The 20,961-nt window shown below is 35.3% G+C and overlaps 1 protein-coding gene across 3 annotated transcripts in view; it reads left to right on the forward strand.

The window, feature by feature from the left end:
• The window catches only part of MED23 (mediator complex subunit 23), a 40,705-nt gene that overhangs the window by 13,001 nt on the left and 6,743 nt on the right, over nucleotides 1-20,961 (forward strand). For 2 of the 3 annotated variants that reach the window (XR_014795488.1, XM_084889567.1), the window contains exons 11-25: nucleotides 16-33; nucleotides 5,275-5,475; nucleotides 6,141-6,284; nucleotides 7,309-7,454; nucleotides 8,442-8,687; nucleotides 10,074-10,216; nucleotides 11,662-11,836; nucleotides 13,309-13,472; nucleotides 14,287-14,411; nucleotides 15,317-15,519; nucleotides 15,606-15,786; nucleotides 16,760-16,930; nucleotides 17,330-17,546; nucleotides 18,932-19,168; nucleotides 20,360-20,525. Coding sequence is in view for 2 of the 3 variants with exons in the window: in XM_084889567.1 (XP_084745693.1) it covers nucleotides 16-33; nucleotides 5,275-5,475; nucleotides 6,141-6,284; nucleotides 7,309-7,454; nucleotides 8,442-8,687; nucleotides 10,074-10,216; nucleotides 11,662-11,836; nucleotides 13,309-13,472; nucleotides 14,287-14,411; nucleotides 15,317-15,519; nucleotides 15,606-15,786; nucleotides 16,760-16,930; nucleotides 17,330-17,546; nucleotides 18,932-19,168; nucleotides 20,360-20,525 (2,537 nt within the window). In the remaining variant the exon portion in view is untranslated. The remainder of the gene's footprint in view (nucleotides 1-15; nucleotides 34-5,274; nucleotides 5,476-6,140; nucleotides 6,285-7,308; nucleotides 7,455-8,441; nucleotides 8,688-10,073; nucleotides 10,217-11,661; nucleotides 11,837-13,308; nucleotides 13,473-14,286; nucleotides 14,412-15,316; nucleotides 15,520-15,605; nucleotides 15,787-16,759; nucleotides 16,931-17,329; nucleotides 17,547-18,931; nucleotides 19,169-20,359; nucleotides 20,526-20,961) is intronic. The other variant, XM_084889568.1, reaches the window with a different exon arrangement.

A 20,961-nucleotide genomic window follows, 5' to 3' on the forward strand; every position in this document is an offset into this window, starting at 1 on the left:
CCTCCAATGCTCTAGACCTTGAACATTGCTCAGGTATGTTCACAACCTTACTGTTGTATTGTGACTAACGATACGCTGGCCGCTTTGTAGCCACTGATTCCGTTTAGAGAATTCATGTATGGTCGGGGCTTGAAATTGGCAGGACCATGCTAAGACCAAGGCCACCAGAACAAATTCTTCTTGGGATATGAGAGCTGTTTTTGGTGGATTGTTTTTGGTTTTGGTTTTTGGTGTTTTGGTTTTTCTTCTTCTTCTTTTTTTCTTTTTAACAAAGAGACAACACCTGGCACACTATAAAGCCTTTCGCTTTTTTGATGGGTTGTTTTTCTCCCCACTCCATTTTACTGTTTTTCATGCTTTAGGACTGACGTGAGCCTGGTGGCATTTTTAGAGATGGAAAGATTTGTGGTGGCCTTTATCTTTCCAGACTTTTAAAACATAAATAAATAACAACACCAATAAAATTACTTACGTTGCTTTGGCTTAAAAAAAAAAATTAAAAACAAAACAAAGAAGAGAAAAAGCACTTTAATAGAGATATGCTACTTTTAAAAGTTGGAGTGGTAAACCTTACACAGAGAAGGCTTTTTTTTGAAACACGGGGATTGACTAAGAAATGTCGCTTTCTTAGGTGACCCCACACCTGCCTGACAAGCACCCTTCTTGGTCAGTCTTTGCCGGATGTGTCCTCCTAGAGTGAGCTCCTCCCAGCGGAAGCTCACCTATGGCAGAAAAGGACACTCTGGCCAAACTTTATAAATCAAATTCTTCTACAGTCCCAAGTCTGTTCCTGGACTTTTCACCTTGGAGATTTTAAGCAAAATAGCGGTTCCAATTATTTTTGTTAAAAATTTTTGAGCCCAACATGTTAAAATAGACCAGCTTTTTTCTTTTAAAAAGACGTTCTTGTCTAGGTTATATAAACTAGCGTTACTGTTTGCAATACTATAGTGAAGGTTGTGCCAGTGCTTCCATTTATAAAGCCCTATTTTTAAGGACATATAGCTTGGCCATAAAACTTGCTCAGTGTTGAAACTTTGCATGCCAAACCTCACCCTGGTAGGAGTATCTCATTATTTTAAGTTTTTTCTTCTGAAAAATTTACCAAGTTTCCTTGTTTGGACGAGCCTTTGTACATGTGAAAAGTGAAACTGCTTCACAGTATATGAGAGTTACCTCATATAATCAATTTGTCAATTTAACACCTTAAATACACAGTCATTAATTCTGACCAACTTTCACTTGAGTTAGAGGTAAGTATTGAATTAACTTTGAAAGAATGCTTTATACTTCTTCTTAAAGCTCATTTTTGCAATGAACTTTAAATCCAACAACTCAATATTTGAGTTGGTGGATAAATATACCAGTGGTCACTTGAGCTGCAAGTACCCTCCCCCAGAGAGCCTTAGCTGTCATTAGCTGCTGTCTTTTGGGGGGCACAGCTCTTCTCAAACCAAAAATTGGCAAAACAACTCAAAGAAGAGTATCTCTGATCCCATCATTTTAATAACAAGTTTCAACCTAAAAAAAGTTTATGACTAAGACATAAATCCATAAAAAATAAAGTTTATAATGGAAATGCTGACAGAACATCATTATTACTGGTCCCACTGAAGTGTAAACATTGTCAAAACTTTACAATTCATCAGTAGTTGTTTTGTAGAAAACTGTAGTGAGTGAACTTGTAGATGGAAGCTATGTGCTAAATTGACTTGATATGTTATTTTTACCATCTGGAAAATAAAGAAAATGAGAACACACAGTATAAGAAGCATATGGTTAAAAATAAGTCATCACGTCTTTTATCATTACAAAATTATATCCTGCACTGTACTTTCTTGTCCTTTCTCTAGCAATGCAGTAATTAATGAAAGCTTGAAACCTTTAAAGAGCTGTCGATATGGAATTTTCCAGCAGGAATTGGGCTATCTTTTATCTTAAAATTGGTCACATTTAGAAGGTCATAAATAGCCCAGTTCTGTGACCAGCAAAGTGGAGTGTTCACAGTGAAAGGATACTGTTTCGCGTGTATACACGAGTTTGTGTTCTTTCTACTGAATAAGAGCATTACAAACCATATGCTACTCAAGTGCTTGCATGGTGGTGTATGAACTCTGGCTACCCTGAGACAGTGAAGTCTCCTAGACTCATCACTGTTTATCTTTGAAAGTCACCATTCAAGTGGTATGAACTGGCACAGCGCTCCTGTTCTTATTGGCAGAGAATATAATAAATGACATACAAAGGGATATTTTTTCCCAGCTGGTCCTGAATAGGTATTCCTTTAAAATTGTTTTCTATCTCTAGCCAGCATTGCTCACTTGTTAGAGCACCGGTCTGCGCATGGAACGGTCGTGGGTTCTATTCCAGTCAAGGGCAGGTATCTGGGTTGCAGGTTTAAAACCCGGCCCCAATAGGGGCACATGCAGGAGGCAACCAATTGATGTCTCTCTACATCCATGTTCTCTCTCTCTCTCTCTCTCTCTCTCTCTCTCTCTCTCTCTCTCTCTCTCTCTCCACTCTGAAAATCAATGGAAAAAAATATGGCGTGAGGATTAAATAAAATTTGTTTTCTAGCACTGAAATAATTATTTAAAATTAATTAAGTCCACCTAAGTACATGTTAAAATTTCACCACAAAAGCTCTACCAGAACTGTTATATACACGTGTTAGAGATTACTTAGCTAAAGTATGTTTACTAAGACTGAAAAAAGCCTTATCATTTGCCACTTGTAGTCATGCTGGGAAAGAATCGCGAGTATGGGTAGAGGTTACTATTAATGTTTCTCAATGCTTAAGCTTTTTAATAAAAGCAGAAAATTTAAAATGTTCCAATATAGTTTGAGCCATTATACAGAATGTGAATTGTTAAAATATTGAATTTAGATTCATATTGTTAAAAGAGGTTAAAACATGCATATAGAAATGATGTAAACTAATTCAGTTTATATGCTTGTATAATGAAGACTTAAATTTATAAAAATTTTCAGAAAACAAGTTATGAGTAACCATACACATAGTGTCCATTGGCTTACAGAATTATCATAGCCTAGTGATGGATAATTAACCTTCATTTACAGATTATTTAACTGCTTTTCAAATTTTCATTTGTTAAATGAAATAATCAACCTATGTGATGGAAAGTCTTAATTTTAGAGTACTTACCTTAGTAATTGAAAACAAAAGCCAAACTTATTATTTTAAAATAGTAGTATGGATTTTTATTTTATTTTTTGCATTATTAAAATTGGCAAGTAAACAAACATATTTAAGCTATCCCTAAAATTGGTTTGAGAAATATCGTTGGCTTTAACAAAAAATACCTGGGAAATATAGAGTTAATCCTGCCATCCTCATTACCAACGGAGTTAGGCTTCATAGAGATTCCTGAGTGATTTAATTCTTTACAGAAAATTTGGATCTCATCTTGAGTCATGGTTTATATGGAAAAAACGTCATCTTTAACTAAATTTCCTTCTTACTTTGTCAAAATCTTAATATTTTTGGTTTTTCTCCTTAAATCATTAACTGTATGACCATCGCTACACCCCTAAAATATATAGGTAAAAATCCAGTTGTGTTTTTTTTTAAAAAAACAAATAGCTAAAATTAAAAAGGTCAACTCCTAAATGACTCAGATGCTAAAACCAATTTTATTTAGTTTTCTCTTTTTTCCTAAAGCAGATTGATGAAAGACCATCATGGATGGAGGAATAGGTGACACATTGGTTAGTTTCTAAACTAGAAGCAAATTCCCACCACTAATGAAAAATTCCTACTGGAAACAATGGCTTTACTTCTTTTCACAAATTTTTCTGACTCTTACATACTTTGAATGACCTCACTCTAAATTTGTGTTGTCTGACACGTTTCTTAGGTTGTTGGTGGTTGGCAGAACTAGTGAATTTCAAGCCCTGTACACAGTAGTTTTGCATGCTGATTTAAGAAATAGTTTGTAGTGTTGTCCGTTGCACTTTGCTCTGCTTCATAATGACAATTACATTTGGAGGAAAAGTACTGTAGTCTCAACCGGTGGTGTTACTATTGCTCTTTGTAAAACTGTAACGTGGTTGAACTGTGAACATGGCATTGTGTTTTCGGGGGGGAAAAAGATGAAACAACCATTGATGCTTACTGTTTTGGAGAGACGTTTGTTTTACTTGCATGCTTTAAGAAAGTACAGCTATCTTGGAGCTTTACAAGTTTGGAGCTGGCAAAGAGCATGCAAAAGAGGGGATGCTGTTCATTATGTTTTGTTTTTTTCCAAATTCATCCCCATTTTGCATCCCCCCCCCCCCCCACTAAATTTAAAGAAGTCATATCCCTTTTTCATGGCAAAAGATGAACAATTACATCTAAAGTTTAGAAGGAAAGCATGTATATTAGTAATTGTATTCACTAGAAAGGCATCTAACTGCCTGGCTATTAAGCCTTATTATATATTTTATAAAGGAAACATGAAAATGTAGAAAGTATGGCTTAACATATATCTTTTGGTAAAAAAATATATATTTTTAAATCACTTTAAAAATTATAAATCATTTTGCCTCTAGAAAGGGAAGTTGCATTTTCATTTTTAGTGTTTAAACTCAGTTCTTTTTCTTGTTTTAGAATTTAAAATAGTCTAATTTACAATTAAAGCTGCATTATGTTTGACTTATAAAAGAGCAGAGATGAACTTTGAGACCAGTTTTTTTAAGAGGAAGTTTCCATTTCAGTATCAGAATTAGTGACACACATTGAAAAATATTGAGTAGACGGGCAGCTCTTTATGTATACCTCTGCATCTAAAGTTAGAGTAAACTTGTGGTGGTTACTTTAAAATAAATTCACACACTTCTTGGCTTTCTTATCACAATATCTGATTCCTGGAAATTCAGGGTTTTCATAATTTGAGTTAGATTGTGAAATTAATACTGCTATCCCCACTTCATATGCCTTTTAAATTAACTTCTTTCAAAGGATAAATAACAAAATTTTATACTCTGCAGTGCTCTTTGTCAAATTGAAATAATGATGTCTTTAGTGACAGTCAAAAGTTAATGAGAAGTCTGTCTTGTATGAGACCTGAAAAAAAAATGTTTTATGATACTCATCCTCTATGATTATGTAACATCATGCAGCTTTAATAGACTAAATCTAACCTTAACCTTCTAAGTTCAACTTCATTTCATGCTTCTCAGCCTCTTGTTACAAATAATGGCCATTAACTAGAAACGTGGGAAACTAACCAGGAGGCTTTTGGAATACTGTATTTAATCTCTGTCCTACAGCACAAGCAGCGCTGCCCTGTGCTGGAGGACCAGCTGGTGGATCTGGTGGTCTATGCCATGGAGCGATCCGAGACGGAGGAGAAGTTTGATGATGGGGGAACAAGCCAACTCCTGTGGCAGCATCTCTCGAGTCAGCTCATTTTCTTTGTGCTTTTCCAGTTTGCAAGTTTTCCACATATGGTCCTTTCTCTTCATCAGAAGGTTAGTACTAAATCTTTTTTAGAGCGCTTCCCCTGTTGATTAGTATGTTTTAGACTGGTATGGAATTTGTCTCCTGATTTCAGCCATAGGTTTTGTTCAGTGCTTATGTGATTTCTTGACTTCACTTTCTTACCATTATAGAAACTGGATTTTGTAATGCATTCTGTATATTTGCAGTGCAAAGATCAGGGGGTACAAGAGGAAAAGACACTATAGGACCCTCAATGAGCGCCTTACTGGTGGAAAAATAGAGATATAAACAATTTGATTATAATTTAATAGTTTTCATAGTGGAAGAATGTTTCCCTGAAGGAAATGAAGAGTCCCAATTAAAGACACAGGAGTGGCTTTACTAAAGAGATCTTGAAGCTAGTCAGCATTAAAGGACTAATAGAAATTTGCCAAGAAGAAAAACTGGGAAAGTGTTTTCATAGTAACAAGTATATGTATAGTTTCAGTGGGGGTCAGGGAGGAAAGATATATCTTATATTAAAATAATTTAAAAGGCTTTCCTTGGTGTGTCTTGAGTTGAGACTAAGTAATTAGCAAATGCCAAAGTTAGATGCTAACATTCTGAAAGCAGAGTTTCTCCTTTTTGTTTTTTTCTTTAAATGTTGCATCCAACTCTTTAGCTGTGTAGAGGCATATTTAACCATCTTTTACAGTTAGCAGGGCGAGGACTGATCAAAGGCAGAGATCATCTGATGTGGGTTCTCCTGCAATTTATTTCTGGAAGTATTCAGAAAAATGCACTAGCTGATTTTCTCCCTGTCATGAAACTCTTTGACCTTCTGTACCCAGAAAAAGAAGTAAGTTTTACTAAATGGTTAATAATATAGTAAGTGAATTATGTCTAAATTATGCTTAAGGATTTTAGTGTGGTTTTGTGAAAAGAGCACTGGATTTAGAAGCTGGAAATCTGAGTTTTTAACCTCAGTTCTCTAACTAACCACAATCATGGGATGAAATTAGGTCTCTCTTATTATTCTACTCACATCTAATGAAGAAATTGAATGAAATTATTTTTGAAGTTTATCTTGAATCACAATGGAACATTTAGTATAGCAAATTTCCCCCCTACATTTTAAGTAGGCTTACAGTTTTAAAAAGCATTATACTGTTTTTATCTATACACATCATTGAATGGTCACATAATATTAGTGTCTGTGAATATCTTTTGTTTGTTTGTTAAGTGAGTGTGTCCCTGTCATTGTTTTATTATATAAAGTATTTGAGTAAAATATGATATGTACTTATGATTGCCATTTTTTAAACATTTTATAGGAATTTTCATCATTTCTTTTTCTTTTTTAATTATATAAGCTTCAAGTGTACAACATTATAATTTGGCATCTGTATACACTACAAAGTGATCACCCCAAAAAATCTAGTCTCTATCCATCACCATATAGTTGACTCTCTTTATCCCTCTCATCCGCCTTTCTCCTCTAATAACCATATTCTATTATCTGTATTATGAGTTTGTTTTTGTTTTATGTTGCTTGTTGGGTTTTTTTTGTTTGTTTTTTTTTAATATATTTTATTGATTTTTTTACAGAGAGGAAGAGAGAGGAATAGAAAGTTAGAAACATTGATGAGAGAGAAACATCGATCAGCTGCCTCCTGCACACCCCCTACTGGGGATATGCCCGCAACCAAGGTACATGCCCTTGACCGGAATCAAACCTGGGACCTTTCAGTCTGCAGGCCGATGCTCTATCCACTGAGCCAAACTAGCTAGGGCTATAGCATGTTTTTAAAAGAGCTATATCAGAAGTAGATTAGTAAAATAGTTTTAATTAGTTAATTTTTCTTTCTGAAAATATTTTTTAGTGTATCCCAGTTCCTGATATTAACAAACCTCAGTCAACTCATGCCTTTGCAATGACTTGCATTTGGATTCATCTTAATAGAAAAGCCCAAAATGACAACTCCAAACTACAGATTCCAATACCTCATTCCCTAAACCTTCACCATGAGTAAGTATTTGTAGCTGAACAGTTAATTTTTTATTTTATAAGTGGTGGATTATAGACTAATATTATTCTTAGTATTTGTGTAAAGAATTGATGGAAATCCCACCACATTCATTGGCAGTAAGGGCAAACATTTAATGTGTATGTCATACCAAGAGAAACTGTCCAATATCTGCATCAGAGAACAACTAGAAGATTAATCCTATTTACATTATATATATATATATATATATATATATATATATTATATAAAAATATATATATATTTAACCAGGCCTAATCTTTACTTTTATATGTTTACTTTAATTAAAGTACTTAATTTAAAAAAATATGTGAATGTGTTTCAAAATTTTTTAAGTACTTGGGATTTGATCATGATCTGACTGAGGTGGCTTTCACTCCCTGGGCTTCCAGGGCCTTGGGCTCGTCTGTCTGGTGTGCTCCCTTACATCATTCCCTAAGCTGTGATTACTCAGAGGTGTCCTTCTTAGATAAGATGGGGCTTCAGTCAGAGGTATGAGGAATAGCTGAACTTCCCACCCAGAGCTTCTAAAAAGAACTTCATAAGAGACTATAGGATAGTCAGACTTCACATTTCATTTAGCTTTCATTTTATGAGACACCCCTTAAGCATCTTTACATAGTGACATCTATAACGAAGGCAAATCATTGTGCTTAAGCAGATAATAAATATAACCCTAGTTCATGAATGGATGAATTATTCCTTTCTGAATATTAGTGCTGTATCTGTAATACATACTTACAAATATCATTAATTGTTAACTTAAAATTATTTAAATTCTTTCTGAAGTGCTACTTATACTTTTATATGTGTTTCTACATTATGTTTTTGGCAGAATCTATAAAACCTGTAGGAATAAATATAGTATTAGTAAATCATTGCATCTAATTAAACTGTTCTAAAAGTGCAAGTTAACTTCCTGGAAATTATTTGCATTTTTTCCTCTTTAATGGGACTTGAAATTTTAGGTTCCTACAGCAGAGTCTTAGAAATAAAAGTTTACAGATGAATGATTATAAGATTGCCCTGCTGTGTAATGCCTACTCTACAAATTCAGAATGTTTTACATTACCCATGGGAGCTCTAGTAGAAACTATTTATGGAAATGGAATTATGAGGATACCTCTTCCTGGAACGAGCTGTTTGGCTTCAGCATCTATTACTCCCTTACCAATGAACCTCCTGGATTCACTGACAGTTCATGCCAAAATGAGGTATGGGCTGTTTACTTGGTCCTGTGTCATGTAATTGATATCAGTATACTGTTGACTTGATTTCATGATTATGTGTATGTTTTATGGTCAAGTACATTTTTAAAAAATAATTAGGGTTTTTTATTATAAAATTATAATTTTTTATTATAGGATTTTTAGAATATACAAATAAACCCAAAGAAAATAATTACCATAATCCCTCCATGAAAAATAAGCACTATAAAATGTTTGTGTATATTCTGAGTCATTTTTCTATGTATAAATGAATGAATTTATGGATTTTTTTTTAAAGAAAATGGGCTCTTACTACAATTTAATGATCATTCTTTTCCTCCATAATCCATTAAACACCTTTTTAAGTTTAGTGTTCTTCAAAAATATCTTTTTTGCTACAGCGAGGTCTTTTGTATGACTATGAGTAATTTAAACAATTTTTTGGTTGTTATTTGATTGATTTGATAGAGAGAGAGAGAAAGAGATCAGTTTGTTGTTTCACTTATTTATGCATTCATTAGTTGATTCTTATATGTGCCCTGACTGGAATCTAACCCACAATCTTGGCATATTAGGATGATGCTCTAACCAACCAAGTTACCTGGCCAAGGTTGGCTCTAAATGATTATTTAGCCAGTTCCACATCGTTGGACATTGAGGTTATTTTTTTTAAAGTATATTTTTTAATTGATTTTGGAGAGGGAGAGAGACATAGAAACATCAATGATAAGAGAAAATCATTGATCAGCTGCCTCCTGCATGGCCCTCACTGGGGATTGAGACTGCAACCCAGGTATGTACTCTGACGGAATCAAACCATGACCTCTGGTTCATAGTTCAATGCTCAGCTCTTAAGTATTGGCTCAAACTTCAAATACTATATAGTCAATGAGAATTCATCTGTGGGCCGCTTCAGTTCTAGAAAAGCCATGCTGTTTTTCAGATGGCAAACACTATGATAGAATTACACATGTAGCCTAGAGCATGCAACAGAGTTGAGGGAAGCACTGTTAGAACCCAGCATTTGGGTCTAAGCTGTGATTTATTAAGTAATTCTGTAACAAGTTAAATTTCTCAAATGATTTTAATTACATATTTAAAAAAGAAAACCTACTGAAACCATTCAAACACGTTCTTGTGAGGTGTACCTAAAGCCTGCATGAGGAGAGGGATCCTGATGCACATTGAAAGCACCATGGAAACCAGAATAGGTTTTAGAGTGTGCAGTGCTCACTCACCACTCGTGTCCTGCCAACTTAAATGATGAAAGTGGGATTGATTCATTTCATATATTTAAGTTCAGACTTATACCAAGTTCCCTATGAATAGATAACTCCTGTATTTATGTCAGAAGTAGGGATTTTTATTTGCTTTCCTTTTGTTTCTCCTCAGCCTTATCCACAGCATTGCTACCAGAGTGATAAAACTTGCTCATGCAAAGTCCAGTGTGGCCTTGGCTCCAGCCCTCGTGGAAACTTACAGTCGTCTATTGGTCTATATGGAAATAGAGTCTTTGGGCATCAAAGGATTTATCAGTAAGCCAGGACCTTCTGATGTTTATAACTATTGATCCATTCATTAATTCAACAAGTACTCTTCTAGGTGCTGGGATATAGCAGTGTTACTGCCATCATAGAGACTACTACTAATGACAGAGACAAAAAAATAATAAATTGAAGTATGTCAGATGATTTTTTAAAAATATATTTTTATGGATTTCAGAGAGGAAGGGAGAGAGAGAGAAACATCTGTGATGAGAGAGAATCATTGATAGCCTGCCTCCCGCAGGCCTCCTACTTGGGATCGAGCCTGCAATCTGGGTATATGCCTTGACAGGAAACTAAACCGTGACCTCCTGGCTCGTAGGTCAATGGTCAGTGCTCATAGGCCAGGCTCAGGTGATAAGTCTTATAGAGAAAAATAAAATAAACAAGAGGGATAGGGTCAGGGTGGTGAGTTGCATTTTTATATAAAGTTATGGTAAGAAAAGGGTATTGTACTAGCTGCTTGGGATACAGTGAGCAGGACATTGTCACTGTTTTCATGCAAGAATCATGGTCCTGTTTGCCTCTTTCTGGTTTGCTCCTGGGACAGCAATGAATACTGAATCTGACTGGCAGTATGGAAAGCGTTTTCCTGCATTGCAGAGGACGGCTTATAATATCTGTTAGTTATTGTGCTGTTCTGAATAATAGATACTGTCTAGTATGGAAGTGTTATTCTGATTCATGGTAATTCTAACTTTCACCAATATAATGCAATTTAATTTTAAACATAGTTATTACTCTTTTTACCAGGTTATTGAGATCTGAATAAAACTTTCTTAGGGAGGAGGGAATAAGAACATGTGTGATGCAATTTTTGTGTTAAAAAGTGAGTCTTCTTGCTTCAAAACATTGGGAACCTTAATTTCATAAAAATAATTTTGAAAATAACTGAGACGTGAGAATGGTTAGAATAATTTTTTTAAAATATATTTTATTGATTTTTTTACAGAGAAGAAGGGAGAGGGATAGAGAGCTAGAAACATCGATGAGAGAGAAACATCGACCAGCTGCCTCCTGTACACTCCCCACCGGGATGTGCCTGCAACCAATGTACATGCCCTTGACCAGAATTGAACCTGGAACCTTTCAGTCTGCAGGCCAATGCTCTATCCACTGAGCCAAACCAGATTCAGCTAGAATAAAAATTTTCCCCCCGATATATCTTGTGTTTTATTTTTCCAGATGAACTTGATTATCAGTTGCCAAATTCCAGGAGAAAAAAGCAAACTTGATATTATAACTTATGATCTGGATTTTTTTCCTTACAATTAAAATAGTATAGAGAACATTTGGGAAATATGTGCACTTATGTATGCCTCTGTGCATGTGTATTCACAATCAAATCTTTACATAGATTTTTCTCAGTGTGACTTCCGTGTCTTTTCATGCACAGCTTTTACTAATTGATGTCTTAAATGATCTTGTTCCTTAAGGTCAGCTTTTGCCAACCGTTTTCAAGTCTCACGCCTGGGGGATCTTACACACACTTCTTGAGATGTTCAGCTACCGGATGCACCACATTCAGCCTCATTACAGAGTTCAGCTCTTGAGTCATCTTCATACTTTGGCTGCAGTTGCACAAACAAATCAGAACCAGCTCCATCTCTGGTGACTCACTGAAGATTGTTTTTCTTTAAGATTTATAAGCAAGTTTGTTGGAAATGGGAACTTAAATTTTTGCCTTACAATATTTTTATTAATTTATCTGCTTCTGAAGCATATTATTTCCAGTATAGACTGAGTAGAGTCCAGCGTTTTATTTTTTAAAGTTTGTTATTGAATTTATTGGGATGACATTGGTTAACAAAATTATACATGTTTTAGGTGTGCAGTTCTATAATATATTATCTGTATATTTTATGTGTTTTCCACCCCAAGTCAAGTCTCCTTCCATCACCATTTATCCCCCTTTCACCCTGTTTTACCCATCCCCCTTTCCCTCTGGTAATCACCATACTGTAATCTGTGTGTATGAGGTTTTCTGTGTCTGTGAGGTTTTTTTTTTTGTTTGTTTATTTCTTGTTTGTATTTGCTTAATTTCTTCACGTTTTTTACCCAGCTAGAAACATCGATGAGAGAGAAACATTGACCAGCTGCCTCCTGCACAACCCCCACTGGGGATGTGCCCACAACCAATGTACATGCCCTTGACTGGAATCGAACCTGGGACTCTATCCACTGAGCCAAACCGGTTTTGGCTTTTTTTTTCTTTTCTTTCTTTCTTTTTTTTTTTTTTAATTCAGCTTTTTAAACAAATTTATGAAGATAGTTGAATCCTTTCCTTGGGATCTTTGGACTGAGTATAAGTAATTCCAAGGCCTTTGACATTATGTTCTAACTTAGCCTTTTTAGGGTACTAGATTTAAACATACTTCGAATTATGGTTAAAGTATCAACCATGTTATTTTGATTTTGCCCTAAGTGAAAATACCGTATATCACAAGTAAAAATAATGTAATTTTTGAAATGCTGTTTATCTAAGTGAAATGTTTTTGTCTTATAATCTATGGGCTATCTTTTTCAAATGTGTAAGCAAGTCAAGTGGTTTTTACTGTATTTGCCACTTCAGGTTTTTAAAAAAATTAAGCAAAGCTCATCCCACACAAGAAAGGTGTTTGTTTTTTATTTATTTATTTAAATTAAAGAAGGGCCCTAGCCAGTTTGGCTCAGTGGATAGAGTGTTGGCCTGTGGACTAAAGAGTCATGGGTTCAATTCCAGTCAAGGACATGTACCTGGATTGCAGGCTCCTTCCAGGCCTGGGCCCTGGTTGGGGCTTGTACAGGAGGCAACAAATTGATGTGCTTCTCTCACATCCGTGTTTATTTCTGTCTTTCCCTCTCTCTTCCACTCTCCACCCCTCCCCTCACCCCCCCACCAAAAAAAAAAAAAAAATCAATGGAAAAATATCCGCTGGTAAGGATTAAAAAAAAAGAAGAAATATTAAAGAAGGGAAATTCATAGTTTTCATGTTTTCCCATTTTAATTAGCCTAGAATTAGATTTAATTCCATAATTCTGAAGTTTATATGCAAATTAACTCTTTCATTTTTTTGTTTTGTTGTTGTTCTCCCACCTTTCAGTGTTGAGAGCACTGCACTTAGGCTTATAACAGCCTTAGGTAGCTCCGAGTTACAGCCACAGTTCACACGCTTTCTTAATGACCCCAAAACGGTGCTGTCCGCGGAATCCGAAGAACTGAACCGAGCATTGATATTGACCTTAGCTAGAGCAACTCACGTGACAGGTACAGTGAATCCACCACCACTAACAAAACAGTGACATTGGAGTGTGCCAGGTCTCTACTGATTATTAAGGGGATGAGATGCTAAAAAGATACTTTTCATTTATTTGTTCAAGCAAATACAGTTGTTTTGATAGCTTCACGATTTCAGTCATTGACATAGATTCTTCTGTGTACTGTCACTTTAACCAGGATGAGCATCAGTTTTTAGCCACTTTTCAGTAGTAGTTCTTGAGCTTTTCTCAGGACCAGTTTACCCTCTTTTTAAAAAAATATATTTTATTGATTTCAGAGGGTGAGAGACAGAGAGAAACATCACTGATGAGAGAGAGTCATTGATTGGCTGCCTCTTGCACCCCCTAACCCCCTCTTCCTCCCAATTAGGGATTGAGCCTGCAACCTGGGTATGTGCGCTGACCAGGAATTGAAAAATGACCTCCTGGTTTATTGGTTGATGCTCACCACTGAGCAACCCCAGCCAGGCACAATATCTGCTTTCTTAATTCTGTTCTCTTGGCTCTAAAAGTGCTAATACCTCACTGTCAGAGTGAATTAAGTGAGCAATCATGGTAGACTTGTACAACAGTTGTATCATTGATGTTCTATAACTTAAAATGATTCCCATTGTCTTTGGTCATTTCATTTGTGTTCATATCATTCAAATTTAGGTCCTAAGCTGAATATTACTAGTTTAGCAGTAAATGCATTGCAGTGAAATTCTCTCAGTGTACCTAGTTGTTTGTGACTTTCTCTATGATTTTATGAATTATGGATGTGGTCATTTAGATCGAGATTATATCTGTTTGTTTTTGTTTAGATTTTTTTACAGGCTCTGACTCAATTCAGGGAACTTGGTGTAAAGACATACTTCAGACCATTATGAGTTTTACTCCTCATAATTGGGCTTCACATACTCTTAGCTGTTTTCCAGGCCCACTACAGGTAATTTGGTCTTGAATTATATATTGAATATATATGAAATCATTCTTCCCCTTTATAATATTATTCAGAGAGTTACTTTTGGTGACAGCCAAAGGGAAAGTTAGATTGTCTTATTGTTTTTATAAATCTTCACTATTTCAAAATCTTGGGTTGTTGTTCCTTGTCCTATTCTAGGACTGTATGTAAAATAATTAAATTTTAATTATTATGGTTTTATCTTATTAGTTAATACTTGTGAGAATTAATACATTAACTGAAAATTTTTTCTCTCATAGAACTGAAATACAGAGAAATATAATTTAATGCACATATGCTACACTTGAGTGCATTTTAAAAAAAATCACACAGAGAAAAACTATAAACTTGGCTTTTATAACACAGAGAAAGAAAACCTCATCTTCTACTTTTCAGAGAAAATTTTAGGCACAGTGAACATTTAAATTCTAATAGGGGTAGAGCAGTAGCTCTCAAACTTTTCAGAATCTCCTGGAAGATTGTTTAAATACAGATTGCTGCTGATACTGCCATACTTAGAGAACCACTGGGCTAATGTAATGGATTTTCTTTATAGCGATAGGGAAATATGTAATCAACGGGCACATAAATTTCTCTTTCTTTTTCCCCCAAGGTGAATAGAAGTATCAACAGATTATTAAGAGACTTTGAATTCAGGCTTGCTTGCAGTTCCTCTTTAGGAAATCTAAAAAAGGAATCTCAGTGATAATCTAGTCAAGTCTGCATATTTTCTCAATATACTAGTAGAAATTCTGGCCTTGGTTACTGAGTTGCTTGAGACCCCAACAGTGTTTTACTGTCAGAGTCAAGTCTAGAACTGGTTTCTTAACTCTATAGCCAGTGTTCTTTTTACTACAACCATTAAAGTAAATTTCTGGTCTTCCTTTTAGGCATTCTTCAAACAAAATAATGTACCTCAGGAAAGCCGTTTTAATCTGAAAAAAAATGTGGAGGAGGAGTATAGGAAGTGGAAGTCAATGAGCAATGAAAATAACATCATTGCCCACTTTTCTAATCAAGGCTCTCCTCTCTTCCTTTGTCTTCTCTGGAAAATGCTCTTGGAAACAGATCATATTAATCAGATTGGTTACAGGTAAGCCCCAAACCTGGATCTGCAATCCATTTGGCAACCCATTATACCATACCGCAATATAATTTATTTTTTACTCTGCTTTCCAGGGTATTAGAAAGAATTGGAGCCAGGGCCTTGGTGGCCCATGTGAGAACCTTTGCAGATTTCCTGGTATATGAGTTCTCTACATCAGCTGGGGGGCAGCAACTCAACAAATGCATTGAAATTCTTAATGACATGGTATGGAAGTACAATATTGTTACATTGGACAGATTAATTCTCTGCCTGGTAAGAATATGCTTACTTAAGAATGTTTCTAAGCTGTCTATTCTCTTTTGGATCAATGTGTGTGATTGATAAATCTTGCTCCTAAGAATTTAATAAATTTGTACAATAATTAAGCATTGCTATCACTTCCCTAAAGAACTAGATATTTCCCAATTTCTTTACTCATTCATTCAGTAAATATGTATTGAATATATACTATGTTCTATGCACAGAAGGTATGGAGTAAATAAGATATGACCCTGGCATTATGATGTCCTAAAAATATGAGCCGTTAGACCTGAATTGATTCTCAAAGTTTCCCACTAGGGTCAGGAATTTGTAAGTCACTGCATTCCTTTGTAGGTGCTAATAACCATTTGTGCAGTTTGGTAGCCACAGTCAGAACTGGATTTTCTCATTGCCACCCAACATTCCTCAAATGTTTTTTTCTATTGACTTGATTCTATTGCAGGCAAAAACTTAAGAAAAAGACACTAAATCAGGGTGGGTAATACTACATTTATAAAAATACTGTAGTGGTGATATTTGGGGTAGCTGATAGGTTAACATTAACCTCTTAGCTGTGGAGCACAGATGTAAAGATGGTTACAGTCTACCGCGGCCAGGTAGCTCAGTTGGTTCTAGTATCTTCCCGATATACCTAGATTGTGGGTTTGATCCCCGGTCAGATTACATAAAAGAATCAACCAATGAATGCATAAATAAGTGTAACAACACATCAGTGTTTCTCTCTCTCTCTCTCTCTCTCTCTCTCTTAAATAAGTAAATAAATAAATATTATTTTTTAAGAAGCTCCTTTAAAAAAATATAATTACAATTTACTAGGGGAAATAATGCAAATCTATAAATCAGTAAAAGGATAAAATAGAGATATAGTAACATTTTATTTATTTAGATTTAGAGTATCAAGTGGCAGACCCATACTATTGCATAGGTTAGACATTTTCATAGAATTTTCTGTTCTTCTCCAAAGGCCATGCGTAGCCATGAAGGAAATGAAGCCCAGGTTTGTTATTTCATAATTCAGTTGCTGTTACTCAAACCAAATGATTTTCGAAATCGAGTAAGTGACTTTGTGAAGGAAAATTCCCCAGAGCACTGGCTGCAGAACGACTGGCACACCAAGCACATGAATTACCACAAGGTACTCATTCAGATTAGTGCTTCAGTTAATCCTGTCTAACCATTCTTGGCTGTTGACTTGGCTGTTGTCTCTGTGGTTCTACTCTTTCTCTCTGGTCTCTAAATTTCTTCAAGATTCTAGAGTATCTCTAAAGTTATGAATAAATTAAAATTGCAGTTTTTATAGACATGGATACATACAGTACAAAATGAAAAGAGTTACTACAAATCCTTTTATACATAATAATTTCTGGTGTATTTTTGGGATAAAAGATTTTTACCAAGTAAATGACTCTTGTTTTCATTGCATTGTAGGAGCAAACATGGTTTCATGTTCTTTTTTAAAGGGCAAGATTATTTAGCTCTTTTTTTAAGAGAAAAAAAGATGCCCTAAACATTTACCATTTCCTCATTTCCACAGAAATATCCTGAGAAGCTGTATTTTGAGGGCCTGGCGGAGCAGGTCGATCCTCCCGTGCAGATCCAGTCACCCTATCTGCCCATCTATTTTGGCAACGTGTGTCTCCGATTCCTTCCTGTATTTGATATAGTAATCCACAGGTTTTTAGAGTTGCTTCCCGTCTCCAAATCACTGGAGACTCTCCTAGATCACCTAGGAGGGCTGTATAAATTTCATGGTGAGCTTTTTCAAATTTAATCACATCTCAGAGTAAACATAAGTGTGCTAGGCATGACCATATGGGTAACAGTGGTTCTAAAGATTTTGTTTTATTAAAGTGTTTTGAGGTTAAGTGCCATGCATTGGTACCAGGAAGTCTAAAATCGACTACATAAAAATATGAATAGTTAATCATAACAAATGTATTAAATAGGAAAAAAGTGATATGTAAGAGTTGCCTTATTTGACACAGAGTGTGATTAATTGCCAAAGACTATAGAAGGAAAAAAAATATGTGTTCACAACAGACTGATGTTACTGGGAACAAATTGAATTTTGGCAGCTTCTTGGATGGATAGAATCTCACTGTGATGTATGTGATTTGTATAAACAGAAAGGAGGGGGAAGACTAGGCAGAAATAATACTTTGGGAAAACATGAAGGTATTAAAAACAAGACATCTTGAAAACAATAGCCTCATTGGACTAAATTGAAAATTTATGTATTATACCTGACAGATCATCTTAAATGCCTGTTTGGGAAGTTTTGATTTTATAACGCAGGTGATCAAGGATCAACTAGAAGTTATTGAGTAAGATAATTACATGGAAAGCATAAGTGGAAAACATTTCTTTTAGATAAGTCCAGTTGTAGTTGGCAGCATGTCTTGGAAGAAGGAAGCCATTTCAACACATTATGTCAGAAAGCTCAGGTGTATGATAAACAAGTATGATGGCACTGGAAATAAAATAGAAGGGACAGACAGTCAGGGAAGAAGAAATAGGACTTGTGTGGCTGGTTGTGGGGAGAATATGAAAAGAAAGAAATCAAGACAAGTCTGAAGTGTTAACCCTGGTCCTAGAGAACAGCAGAGTCAGTGACAGAAGCAGGGGAGCCCCAGGGCAGCCACTATGGGGACAAAGTGTCTTTTTCTGGGGCAGTGCTTTCTAGACGTTGATCTAAGATGTTTTCGTCCAGTGCAGAAGCTAGAATTGTCTTTTAGCACTGCAGATTAGGTATGAAGTTAAAGTGAACATTCCTTGAAAACATTTTCCATTTGGATTAGGTGATAAATGCACATGATACAGAGGGTTATGCCAAAAAATGTCCCATCCCTGCCCTCTAGAAAGGAATGTCCTAGCACATGTTTCACTTTTGCAGGATACATTTCCAGAAGTGAAATTGCTACCTCAGACTGTAATGAATATCTTTAAGTACAGAGATGTATATTATTGGAAGCTTGCTGCCTTGTCCTAAAATTAAAATATTCACTGTCTCTAATTACCGAGCATGTGAAATAATTTCATAATCTTAGCTGTTTTTGGGTAATCTGAAAACAGGATTTGTTTTTTCACATTGTCGGTAACCAGATCGCATCATGGTGATTTGTTTTCTTCTTGGCAGATCGTCCAGTGACTTATTTGTATAATACTCTGCACTATTATGAAATGCACCTGAGAGATCGTGCATTTCTCAAACGAAAACTTGTTCACGCGATCATCGGCTCTCTCAAGGATAATCGACCGCAGGGCTGGTGTCTAAGTGACACTTACCTGAAGTGTGCTATGAATGCCCGAGAAGACAATCCTTGGGTCCCAGATGACTCCTACTATTGCAGACTGATTGGCCGACTAGTGGATAATATCCTTTTTATGGTGATTTTCCAGGTTCTGTAGAAATAAGGGCATGTATGATTTGTGAGAACGTGAGCTGTATTGTCTTTTCAAGATAATATTTTTATGTATTCTAAGACTTCAAATTTCTTGAAGATTGTTTCTCCTTTTACTTCTGGAAAGTTTGGAATCTTAACAGCATCATGACAGAGAGGCAGAAATCCACTCCATTAAAATTTATATTTAAAGCAGGCCTTATAAGATTTGTTTCAAAGAAAACAATCCTATTTCTAAATAAATTTATTATTGTAGTACGTGCATTTGTTTGCTACTGGAGAACATAGAAATTTGTTGCTTTAAGTAAGTAATTGAATTTTTAAAAAATGTTAATAGAGGATAATAAAATTTATTTTCTCTCTTTTCTGTTAAAAAATGCCACTATACTGGTATTTTTATTCATTTTGATTTCATGTCTTAAGTTTTTAGCACATTATACTTAGTATGTCTATATACCATGCCACTATTTAGAGCAGTTTTATATAAATGGTCATGATTTATTTTTCTATACACAAAGAAACTTATTTTGTGAAGTAGAAGAATTACTTATTATAAAGTAACTTTTTTTTTTTTTTTTTTTTTTTTTCCCCCAGAGAGGAAGGGAGTGGGAGAGAAAGATAGAAACATCAATGATGAAAGAGAATCATTGATTGGCTGCCTCCTGCACACCACCTATTGGGGACCGAGCCCACAACCTGGGCATGTGCCCATGACCAGAATTGAACCCAGAACCTTCAGTCCGCAGGCTGATGCTCTGTCCACTGAACCAAACTGGCTAGGTGGAGTAACTTTCTTATTAATTGTCCTATAACTATTAGAAGAAATAAGTTGATAGTTATAGCAGTACTTTGGTTGCATCTATAGCTATCACATCACAGTTATGAGTCCACCTATATAAGATCAACCATTTTACCATATACTTTACGATTGATCATATGGTTGCAGTCAATATATCTGTCATATCAAGTTTATTTGTATTTGGTATGTATTATTTGCCTTCTAACCTCTCAGGTAAATCACTTCTTGGAGGTTCATAATCAGATAAATCGATAATCAAATGAGATGTTTACATGTGAAACATTTTGAAAACTGTAAAGCACTATACAAATATGAGCCATTGATCTTAAAATAACCCAGTAGTTATTGCTTTAATCATTTGCACCGATGGCTGGCAAGTCTCCTGGTCCATTTCCAAACTGTGACTGGAGATTCAATGAGTTTCCCAATCCAGCTGCCCATGCACTGCATGTTACTTGTGTGGAGCTCATGGCCTTAGCTGTTTCGGGCAAAGAAGTTGGAAATGCTCTTCTAAATGTTGTGCTAAAAAGGTATGTATACTGTTGTATGCAATAAGATTTACTGTTTATTTGTAAAGAAATGGGTATTTTATTTGGAGCTGTCAGATAAACCTATTGTCCCAAGGCTGATACATACTGGATAGTAACTGTCTTTTGGTTCTAGATCTTGTCCTTACGATATATGTGTAATGGAGTTGGCCCTACATAGTGTCAGGAGACCTGAGTTTATTTCTATTATACTTATATTTTTTATTAGTTGTTTGGTATTTAATTTAAGAATAATGTTAACCTCTCAATAAAGACTGTCTTTGAAGAGTCCTTTCTTAAAGACCAACATAAAGGATGGGATAATGATTAGAGAAGAAGTATAAATAAATGGAAATAGTCTTTCAGCCCACTTGTTAAAGGAAACAACCCAAAACAAAATTCCTATTTTGCTTTTGTTTCTGTATAGTAAATTTTTACT

This window comes from Pipistrellus hanaki, assembly GCF_964339955.1.
Source record: "Pipistrellus hanaki genome assembly, chromosome: 7".
Lineage (NCBI taxonomy): Eukaryota > Metazoa > Chordata > Mammalia > Chiroptera > Vespertilionidae > Pipistrellus > Pipistrellus hanaki.